The sequence below is a fragment of the Macrotis lagotis genome, chromosome 2, assembly GCF_037893015.1.
Source record: "Macrotis lagotis isolate mMagLag1 chromosome 2, bilby.v1.9.chrom.fasta, whole genome shotgun sequence".
NCBI classification, from domain to species: Eukaryota; Metazoa; Chordata; class Mammalia; order Peramelemorphia; family Peramelidae; genus Macrotis; species Macrotis lagotis.
The window spans coordinates 11,515,169-11,526,894 of NC_133659.1; the positions used below are offsets into that span (position 1 = coordinate 11,515,169).

Consider the following 11,726-nt stretch of genomic DNA (forward strand, 5'->3'; position numbering starts at 1 on the left):
TGCCATAGACCAAACTGTCTGCCAGTGTTCAGGCAAAGAATGGAAATCTGTCTTATTGCAACGGGGGTTCCTGGTTTGGGCAGCAAACTGGGCTAGATGATCACTTTAGCTTTTGGATTCCATTCTACTCTTTTCACACCTATAAAGACAGACAGCTGAAGCCAAATACCTCCAGAAGTCCAACCGAAGAGCACACAAAGTGCTATCACTGCTTCCCAGGGGCTGAGGGCTTTTCTCATGTCGGAGAGTGGAAAGACACCATGGATTCTCCCCTGAAAAAGAAATTGAAGCTTTTGTATTCTCCCAAAGCAGAGTAGTTTAATCAACGACTGAGTTAGAGCATTTATTCGGTGCCTGCTAGGATAGTTCCTGACCTCAGGGAGTTGCCAGTTTAATGGAGATGAGAACTTATAAAAAGTGCTGGAAAGGGAGGGTACTCCATGCGAGAATATGATGGAGTCCTGCAGCCCAAGTAGGAAATAATCTGTGTGAATCGTAGAGTGAATTCATCTTAAAGAAGAATGAGTTTCAAAAAATTATGAAATCCAGGAGATCAACCTGATGGGATATGAAAAAGAAACTTCCCTGTGTGCCTTCCTCCAACAGAGGGTCTGGGAGGGTCCCCCAGAGATCCACCTCTCCCCTCTGGCACCTTGGAGCAAGGAGGTGGAGGCAGGATGAATCTAAGAGATTATGTCATCTTGTAAATCCAAGAGATTGGTGGAGTGGGACATGAGGAGTCTTCCCTGCTTGGAAGTCCTCCTTTACTCTTCTTTCAAGAGCTCTGTCCTAATGGCCCCCAAATTGTTAGTGATCCTCTCACAATCATCAAAATTACCTTTTGTTTTTTGTATTGTTTCGGTGAATGTATGCTCCAAAATTCCACCCAAGTTGAATATCGATGCCTTCAAAGGCAGGGTCAATTATCTTTACATCCCTAAATCCTGGCAACCCTCTGAGATGGTAAGTTGTGGAGAAGGTGCTGACCTGCAGCCATACTGGGCAAGTCACTTAAACCAGTTAGATTCTAAATTGCAGAAAAGAGAGTGATGGGTTACCTCAACCAGAAGTTCCATAGATGAAAAAAAAAAGAGTGATCTCTGTCTATTCTAACTAATCTGGCCACTTGCTATTCCTGTTATGCAAGCATCCCATCTCCTATCTCCATGTTTTGCACCATTTAGCTTACCATGTGTGTACTTTGCAACTGCATATATGCTTTCATATTGTCCTCCCTCCCCCCAAGGTAGAACCTATATGCTCTCCAAGGGCAGAGACTGTGTTGGTTTTGCCTCTGTCACACCAGCATCCAGTTGGTACATAACAGTGGTTATTAAATTTCTGCTGACCAATCAGTTGGATAGAGTAAGGAAAGTGGAGAAAGATGAGATGAGCCCAAACAGAGTGACCAGAATTAGGAAGTATCCCAGAAGCCCAGGATCTCAGAGTTGGAAGGTACTATCTTATCCAGCCCCCACCTGAGAAGGTAGCCCTCTGTATAACATCTGGCACAGGATCACTGGAGTGGCCGTATCAGAGCCTAGGATTTCTGAAATCCAAAAAGCGAGGCTATCTTCAGGGAATTTTATTGTTATCATCATCATTATTAATAGTGGTGACTAGGGGAAAACTTAATGGTATAGTGGATAGAACACCAACTCTGGAGTCAGGAGGATCAGAGTTCAAATGTGACCTCAGAAACAATAATTACATAGTTGTGTGACCTTGGGTAAATCACTTAACCCCACTGCCTTGTAAAAGTAAAAAAAAAGTAAAAAAAGTAAAAAAAAACCCTAGTGTTGACTTTTGTGAGGCAGTTTGAGGTTTACAAATTCATTCATACACCCATGATCTCTTTGAATTCTTGCAGCAGCCTTATCACTTCAAATAAGAATGCATGGATGGGTTGAGATTGGCACCAATAGAAGGAAAAATTACCCCCACCTGAGAGATCACAGGTCCTGGAGGTACCCCAAGTATCATTCTTCCCATTTTATAGATGGAAAACACTGAATCTTGGATCTGAAGTACTTTCTGAAGTTCAAACAACTAGTAAATGCAAGAGACTATAATGATGATGCACAGATAGTAAATGCAAGAAGTAGTAGTAGTAGTAGTAGTAGTAGTGGTAGTAGTGGTGGTAGTAGTAGTAGTAGTAGTAGTAGTAGTAGTAGTAGTAGTGGTAGTGGTAGTGGTAGTAGTGGTAGTAGTAGTAGTAGTAGTAGTAATTATAAAATCTAGGTTTGCAAAGCAAATTCACAAGTATTAACTCATTTAATCCTAAATTACTTTTAAACCTGAAAGGCTATATTTTAGAAAGGAGGAAGCTGAGGATGAGAGACTGTAAGTGAGGCAGCTGGAAGACATTAGTCATCCTAATCCCAAATCTAGTGCTCTACCCACAGAACCACCTGGCCACCTCTTTATCAACTAAACTCAGATATTCTGACTTAAAACCTACTGGTCTTGCTAGTCACTCACTGCTACCTCTAGTGAAACGCTTCTTAATATTTTTAGGCCAGTCCCTTGATTTAGTTCATAGACAGTCAGTACATTGGGGGAGTTGGACTTTGAGTCAGGAAAACCTGAGTTCAAATCCTCTTTCAGATACTTATAGGTGTATAATCTTGGGCAAGTCATTTTACCTGTTTTAGACTCAGTTTCCACATCTATGAAAGGAGAAAAATAATACAGCCCCCCTTGACAGGCCACTATTGTGAGGCTCATCTGAAGAAACATTAGTAAAATGCTTCACAAACCTTAAAGTGCCAAAGAAATCTTAGTATCTTTTAAAAAAATATTTCATTTATTTAGGGAAGTCCCTTTGAGGAACCCCTTCTTCCAGCAAAGTTCTGTCCATGTTTTGCAGTTTATAGCTTCTGAGGTCTTCCTGGAGTCCAGAGGCTGAGCCAGCTGCCCAGGGTCATACAGTTGGTCAATGGGTTTCTGACCAAAGAAGACTTGGAGTCAGGGATCCCTGCCCAGAGACTGGCTCTTCCTCCACTCTGCTGTCCTGCCTCTCAAATGCTCCTTCATATAAGTGGGGAAAGAATCACCTTCTCAGAGAAGACGTCCAAAGTCAAGTTTCAATGATTTCCTGTCATCATTTTATTTTCTTTTTTCACAATTAATATATTTTTATTTTTCCAATTACATGTTATGAAACTTTTCCCCCATTCATCCACATGCAGATGCAGATTTATGTTGCCTAATTTCTTTCCACCCCCCTTTCTCACTCCCCTCCCTCACCTATCCATCACTTTAGACAAGGGATTTGGGACTAAGATTTCTTCAGTCATTTTTTAATACTACCCTGGCGCCTTGACCAAGTCTGTTCTGGTTGTGGGACCAGCTAGGATGATGTCACATGGCTTGAAAGAGTTAAAACCCTTTGAATTTGATCTGACTGGGGCAGAGAAAGTGAAGTCTCCAGGCTGCTGATTTGGCGGAATCTTAGTTCTGAAATGAGTCAGAAATCGATGGACGTTCTCTCAATTATGAGCATTCCTGCTATTATTAGTGGGTATCTGGGGTCATTGATCTACAGTTGGAAATGGCCTCTGAAGTCCCTGTGTCCAAGTCCTTCACTGTGTGGGCAATGAACTCATAGGAGGGGCAGTGACTTGTCCAAGGTCTCTCAGGCAAGAGGAGTCATGAGTGGGATGTGAACCCATGGACCTCTGACTTTGTCCCATAACATCTTGTTAATCCTGATCTTTCTTTTCTGCACAAATTTCTTAGAAGATAAAAGGAATAAGGTAGAGGAGGATGGAGATAAGAAAAAGGACAGAAAGAAAAGGTAGGGAGGGGAGGGGAGAGGAGGGGAGGGGAGAGGACAGGGCAGGACAGGGGAGGACAGGGCAGGACAGGGCAGGGCAGGGGAGGAAGAATTAGAGAAAGAGAGAGGGGAGAAGAGACTCAAGAAGAAAGGAAGTGAGGAGTGGAGGGGAAGGAAGGAAATTGATTTTTTCCCTGCTCCAAGATATTTTTAGGATCTCCACTTTCACAAGTCCCCAGTGAATGAATAAAGACCCCAGAGAGAAGCAAGGCACTGCTAGTGAGCCCCAAGTCTCCCAGTCCAGGCCCTTGGTGGCAGCTGCTCCCTTACCTTCTGATGATGCTCCCCTCAGCACAGCCCTGAAGCAAATGGAAAAGGCAGCAGAGAGACCTGACCTACATCTGGGCTTCTTCAAGAGGAACTCTCGCCCTGTCCTGCTTGAGATGACTGGCTTCTACTCTGACATGTTCTGGGAAAGCCCAGATCTCTTTGAGAGACGTTGCTTCGTCAGGACCTTTCATGTGGTTCCAGGCTATTGGGCCCCCTCCAAGAAGGAGGCAATGGGGTTGGGCCACCAGATCAGGCGGGGAGCTCCACTGGGATATTTCAGTCAACTTCAGCTTACCCAAATGATTCTAACTTATTATGGAAAGAGGGACGTGGAGGCAGGAAGGCCTTGACCCAATTTCTGGGACCCCAGCAAGATTCTCAGCCTTTCTGAGGCACGGTGCTGGGGAACATCTAACAGTTAGAACCACACGTTTTAAAGTTGAATCTTCATTATGAACATTTTCTTAGGTCTGGACAAGGATGTCCAACCCAACTGGAAAAGGTGCAAGGAATCCATGCATGCGGATCCCGGCACAGGCAGAGGCCCCTAGTCTTTAATTAATTAATTTTATTTATTTAAGGCAATGGAGTTAAGTGGTTGCCCAGGGCCACACAGCTAGGCAATTGTTAAGTGTCTGAGGCTGGATTTGAATTCCAGGGCCAGGGCTCTGTCCGCTGTGCCACCTAGCTGCCCCTCCCTTAGTTTTTAAGTGGGTTATCTGTGTTTTGTTCTACTTTTCTTTATTTTGTTAATTGTTTCCCAGTTACATTTTTATCTGGTTCTGACCACACTTGGGAGGGTTGTGGGCCACAGACTGCCTGGGCAGAGCATTTGATGCTTCTGGCCTAGACAATCCACGAAACAATTCATTGAGACTCACTTTCATGTTGCAAATGCTCCCACTGAAAATTCAGTCATTGGCTGTCTTGGGTGTAAGTTGGTCCATTCTGAAGAAAGCAGATCTTAAGCAGCTGCTCGTGCCTTTGTCTTCCCCCCCATTTCCATTTCTTTCCATTCCCTAGTCTAGAACACAGTAGGTATTGGATAATTGCTTGTTACTGAGGAGAACCAGTTCAAAACCTAATGGATTTGGAGGGAAGCTTTAAATCCCATCACTGATATTTATGACCCTTTCTTCTCAGAACCTCATTGCCTCCAATATCCTTTCAGCTCCACATCTAACCTAAGCCTGGCAACCTTGCTGAGTCTCAGTTTCCTCATCTGTAAAATGAAGAAAATAGACCAAATGACATCGTGCTCTAACTTGATGACCCTCCTCGAGTCGGGTGCTCAGCTAGGATTCAAAGACAAAATGAACTGGACAGCGATGTTTGCGCTTTGTTCTCAAAGAAGACCGCGCCATGCATGAGGGAGGTGATGCCATGAATGCACGTGAATTGGGCTTGTGTGTGTGTGTGTGTGGGGGGGGGGGTGTACCACACTGGAAACCACCAAATGCTAATCAATCTAGAGAAAGACATACAGGAAGTGACTTTTGGAGGCGATCTGGGAAAACACAAACTGATATGAATCCTCAGGGGAAGAGAACAGGGATGGGTTTCCAAGGAAACAGGCACAGAGATGAAGTCAGACCTCCACTGACGCATGTGAGTAGTGTCTGTTAATAGAAGTGTGTAAGTCACTCTTGAAAATGCTCTTATATAAACAGCTTAACACAGAAGAGCTGAATATGAAGAGGGTCAACCAGTCATCCTGAAACCTGCTTATCCAAAATGCTCCTCAGCCTGACCAGCTAAAGGAGGCGTGTTGGTGTGTGTGTGTGTGTGTGTGTGTGTGTGTGTGTGTGTGTGTGTGAGAGAGAGAGAGAGAGAGAGAGAGAGAGAGAGAGAGAGGGAGAGAGAGAGAGAGAGAGAATGGGGACACATGAGTATGGTTATCTTTCTACAAAAACTGGATTCATTTCCTCAATACATCTACAGAATAATATGGAATGATGAAAGCTGAGAAGAGAGTGTCCATCTCTTTGCCTCATCCCAAGGGGAGCACCCACCTGAGACTCTCAGCTCTCACCCTGAGCTCCTGCCTATCTATCAAGGGGCTTTGGGCAGACCTGATGGGAGGAAGAGAGTTGTTCAGTGAATCATCTCTGCCACTTCCTCTTCCTCCCAGTGGGTTGTGGAGGAACATATATGAATATTTTCCCTCTAAAAAGAACTTGCTAGAAATTCGACAAGGTCAACATTAAATCAGAGGAGTTCATAAATCTGGAGGCAGAAGCAATCTCCAAAGCATCTCATCCAACTCCCTAATCTTCAGAGGAGGAAACTGAGGACCACTGAGACCGCTTGTGTCATTTTCAGTGTTGTGGTGTTGTTTCTCCATCACCAGACCTAAATTTGTTTAAATCAAGGAAACTTGGGGCTGTCATATTTCAGACACTTTTCTAAGCTCCTGAATCTTTCCAGCTTTTGTCCCTTGCTGCAGGAGATTGAGGTTCAAGGCCATTTGTTACCTCTGCTCCTGTCACCCTGAGATCTCCATACTCTCATGAGTCTCTCTCACCAGTCATGGGTGGGCAGGAAGCTTAGGTTTTATTTGTGGGATGTCGAACAAACCACATGAAGACACCAGAGCTGGGGTAAGAGTTTGACAGGCAGGGATTACGGGAAGGAGCAGACTAGAGGAATGTAAAAATGAAACAAAATCAGGGTAGAATCCAGAATTTCCTCACTTTCAGGCTCTCACTGGGCAGTGCCATCGGACTTGGTCTTAACCAACTTTCCTGCCCTACAAAACTCTGCCAACACTCCCTTTCAGCTACTGCCCACAGCTTCTCCAACAAATGGCCAACAAATGAGATCTGTGGTCAGACAAAGAGATGGATAGGTAGGAAATCAGTGCTCCAGCCCTGAAAATAAAGCCTGGGTTTTCTTGTGGAAAACTACTAAATTTCGAGAAAATTAACAAAATAGGTGGAATAATATTGCTCCATTAAAAAATTATAGTTTTTATATGAGCCTCAGTTCAACTCTTTGCACTCCAGATAGGACACCAGAGGGTCAAGCTAGTCAGATCCCCTGATACTAATGATAACGATACCAGAATTTGCAGTTCTTTTAGGTTTGCAGAGCATCATACAAATGTTACATCATTTTATCTAGACAACAGTCCTGGGAGGAAGACATTGTTATTCCTATTTTATAGATGGGGAAAATGAGGCAGCTAGAGGTTTAGTGGCTTACTCAGAACTTAAACCCTTCTTCAAGGCTCAGATCACACCAGGCTCTCCTTTTCCAATAGTCATAGAGGAGGCTGATCCAGGATCCCATCACTCAAATTGCAAGGAATAGTAACTAACTCCATTCTGTGTAGATAGATGTAGGTGAGATGGAGAAACATTTGCCCCTGCTCTCTTCAGGTCAAGCTTAGGGTTGGAATTCAATTGATCCTACAGCCAACCTCTCCTTTATACCTTGTCTTCCTTTATTAGAATATGGGGGGGGGGTAGCTAGATGCTGGGATCAATAAACTAGGAGTCCCAGTTCAAATCCAGCCTCAGACACCTCCTGCTTGGGTGACCCTGAGCAAGTCACAATCCTCTTGTCTGCCTCCATTTTTTTCATCTGTAAAAGCAGAGTAATAATAGTACCCAGGTCCCAGGGTTCTTGTGAGGATCCAATGAGATAATGTTCATAAAGTCTTTCCACAGTACCCAGATAATAGTAGAGGCTATATAAATGCTAGCTATTATTATAATGATTATTAAGTCTAGCCAACCAACAAACAATGAATGAAGTCTTCATTGGGAGTGTGTGCATTTCTGGGTTGAAAATGTTCCCAACAGGGGCGGCTAGGTGGTGCAGTGAATAGAGCACGGGCCTTGGAGTCAGGAGTACCTGGGTTCAAATCCAACCTCAGACACTTGATAATTACCTAGCCATGTGGCCTTGGGCAAGCCACTTAAACCCATTGCCTTGAAAAAAAAAATCTAAAAAAAAAGAAAATGTTCCCTACTGATATGTTAACAACTGACTTTGAGAGCTGGTTCAAGGTAACTGAAGCACATTCCTCCTCCACTGGTGTTTTAAATCCTGAAAGAGTAAGGCAGCCTTTCTCCAGTCCTCATTTGAAAGCATAGTTATGAAATTTCAACCCCAAAGAGCCCATAAGCCGACCAGGAGGGAACTTTCTACATTATATTATATAATGTAAGGCTCCAACTCAAACGTTCTATTATTCTGTGATTAGTCTATAATTAGCTCAATGCTCCCCATTTCTACCAGGGGATAAAAAGATTAAATAAACAGGTTTATCAAAAACACCTTTCATAACCTCAATCACATCGTTGATTCTCTGTCTTCTCTCCTTTGCCAGAGCAAATCACCACTGCTGAGCTTCCTCTGGACATCCTGGGATTTGCCCTCTCAAGTGAAATGCTGCCTTTGCATTGCTATGGGATGGTGAAAGGGCTTCAACCCTTTCTATGTCATAGACCCCTTTGGTCATCTGGTGAAACCTTCTTTTTTTAATATTTTTTCTTTTTTTTTTTTTAATTTATTTAAGGCAAAAGAATTAAATGACTTGCCCAAGGTCATAGACTAGGCAATTATTAAGTTTCTGAGGACAAATTTGAACTCAGGTCCTTCTGACTCCAGGGTCAGTGCTCTAACCACTGTGCCACCTGGCTGTGCCACCCTGGTGAAACCTTCTTAAGAATCATGTTTTAAGGGAAAGCTAGGTGGCACAGTGGCACAGGCCTGGAGTTAAGAGGACCTAAGTTCAAATTCAACTTCAGACAACCAATACTTATTTAGCTGTATGACCTTGCACAAGTCACTCAACCCCATTGCCTTGCAAAAACACACACAAAAAAAGAAAAAAGAAAATCTTTAAGAGCCAGCTATGTGGTGCAATGGATACTGCCTCAGACACTTAATAATTACCTAGCTTTTTGACCTTGGGTAATCCACTTAACCCCATTGCCTTGTAAAAAAAAAAGAATCACGTTTTATGTATGCATATATCCATGCTTATTATAAATACATATATACATAACTGAAGAAAATTATGTATTTTGGTTTGAGGTTAGTAAAAATCAAGATACAATTTTCCATTCAAGTTCACAGCCCCCTGAAATCTGTTCACAGATCCTGGGGCCCAGGGACTTCAGATTAAGACCCCTCAAAACAGACTTGACTAAGTCTGAAGTCCCTTACTACATCCAGTCTCATGTCTCATCTGTAAAATGGAGATGCCAGGCCTTTCATGATGTGCCACACAGCAATGTTGTGGAGAGATCTTTGTCAAGGGCTGTTTGAGAGTGTTTTTAGGAGTATTTTTCTTATCTTCTATCAAGTTTAGGACTTAGTAATTTTCAGGAAAAACATGAAAATGATTTAATACTTGTAGGACTGCTCCTGATTACAGAGGATCATTGAAGGGAATGATGGACACTAAATAAACCAGGGCCTTCCCCAGGTTACACCGACTCTAAAACTGAAGGCCCCAGAGTATTAGAAGATTCAATGACAGCAAACTGATCTTAAGCAGAAATAGAACCAGACTTTTTTTTTTAGGTTTTTGTAAGACAAATGGAGTTAAGCGGCCCAAGGCCACACAGCTAGATAATTATTAAGTGTCCAAGGCCAGATTTGAACTCAGGGACTCCTGACTCCAGTGCCAGTGCTTTACCCACTGTACCACCTAGCCGCCCCTAGAACCAGACTCTTTAAAAAACTGTCTTGGATTTAAAGTTGGCAGGTTACAATGAAATCATCCCAGGATACCCTTCTTTATTTTATGGATAAGAAAACTGAGGCCCAAGGGGTCAAGTTATTTTCAAATGATAATAAAAAGCAGAGGCAGGATTCAAACCTTCAGATCTGACCTCTTATTTACAATGCAAATAATTATTTGCATATTGTCTCCACCATTTGAGTGTGAGCTCTTTGAAGGCAGGAAATGTGCTTTTTTCCCCTTTCCTTGGTATCCCTCCTAGAAAATGGTAAGTGCTAGATGCGTATTTTCCTCACTCAAAATTCACTTCCGATTTTGCCTCATTTTCTGTTGCATCCTTTCACAGATGTTAACATTTATGGATGTTGCGATGTCTTTCGGTTGTTGTTGGCTCTTTGTAACCCCCTTTAGGGTTTTCTTGGTAAAGATACTAGAGTGGTTTATCATTTCTTTTTCCAGCTCATTTTACTGGAGCAAACGGGGTTAAGTGACTCTCCCAGGATCACACAGCTGGTAAATGTCTGGTCCCCACATTTCATCTACTGCCCCAGCTGGCTGCTCAAAATTTACAAATATGATCTGATAAACCATAAAAAGAAATATTTATGGAGAATATAAATAAACAAAAAGCCAGCTTAATCTAAAGATTAGCCAGAATATATTTTTAGTCCTGATAATAGTTTACTAGAACTTTTGTTTGTCATTCAGTTAACACTTATTAGTCACTTGCTTCAGATTAGATTCATTCCATTGAATATTTGTTTTTATAATTTAACACATATTGTTAAACAAACCCAATATCCTATTAAAACCTTAATTTTCCAGCATATTTTCTTAGTTCACAAATTTATCACAACATAATTTGGGTTGTGTGGTTGAGAGGAATGTCAGTAAGGGATGGAGAATGGGATTTGTATGAAAACAGGGATGTGGGAACACTGCGATGGAAGTATTAGCTAAGATGGAGTTTATTAATATTTTGAATGAATTTAGGAGGCTTAGCAGCAGGCATACGGACTCAAGGTGATATTCTCCCAAGTTGTGGACAGGTCAGAGGAGGATACCAATGACAGTAGTTGTTGGGATAATGTTTCTCTCTTAAGGCTGCAGACAGGCCAAGTCAGGAGTGTTAAATGTAATTTTTTAAGCTAAAATTGAAACAAACAAATGTTAGTTTTATCCATGACGTTTCATTTTCCTGCATTTTACCGACTCCATCATTAAAGATATCAACCCCAATACAAAATTTGGGGGGCAGTTTATGCAGAAAGGACAAAGAATCATAAAAGTGAGTTAGGCAACCAATGAGAATACATATAGATGACACTGTGATCCTCTCATAAGTTATAATTTTAGCTTTAAATTCCTATCAATAAAAAGCCCACTTGGTCTGGAGAAGGAATGTTTTACAAACATGATTTTTTGTTTCTCATCTAAGATGTCTCTTATGTGATTTGTTGACCCAGATAAAGGAATTTCTTTGTTTATTTTTTTAATTTTTTTTTAGGTTTTTGCAAGGCAAATGGGGTTAAGTGGCTTGCCCGAGGCCACACAGCTAGGTAATTATGAAGTGTCTGAGACCGGATTTGAACCCAGTTACTACTGTGCCACCTAGCCGCCCTATAAAGGAATTTACTTATGCTATTACAAAATTGACCAGGTAGTATTGCCACAGATCAAGGCAACATTCAGAGAAAGGCCTTGACATGACAGAGTGACATTTTTATACACAGAGACAACGTTCAGATCTATAATTCTTCGTTGGAGCCTGAGAAGCCAATTTTTGATTAGAAATATAAATTAATACTTAGGAAATAGGTGGAAGGAACAGGAAGGAAAGCCTTCTCTGACAGCCTCATGCAGGAAGTAAGAAAGTAAGGGTTGGGGAGTGTGGGGGGGGAGTATATATATGTATATATA

At 42.1% G+C, this 11,726-nt stretch overlaps 1 protein-coding gene across 1 annotated transcript in view; it reads right to left on the reverse strand.

The window, feature by feature from the left end:
• The window catches only part of IL23R (interleukin 23 receptor), a 61,851-nt gene extending 61,612 nt beyond the window's left edge, over positions 1-239 (reverse strand). Inside the window, exon 1 of the mRNA XM_074221225.1 lies at positions 170-239. Within this exon, the coding sequence (XP_074077326.1) occupies positions 170-239 (70 nt within the window). The remainder of the gene's footprint in view (positions 1-169) is intronic.
• Between the last annotated feature and the right edge of the window lie 11,487 nt (positions 240-11,726).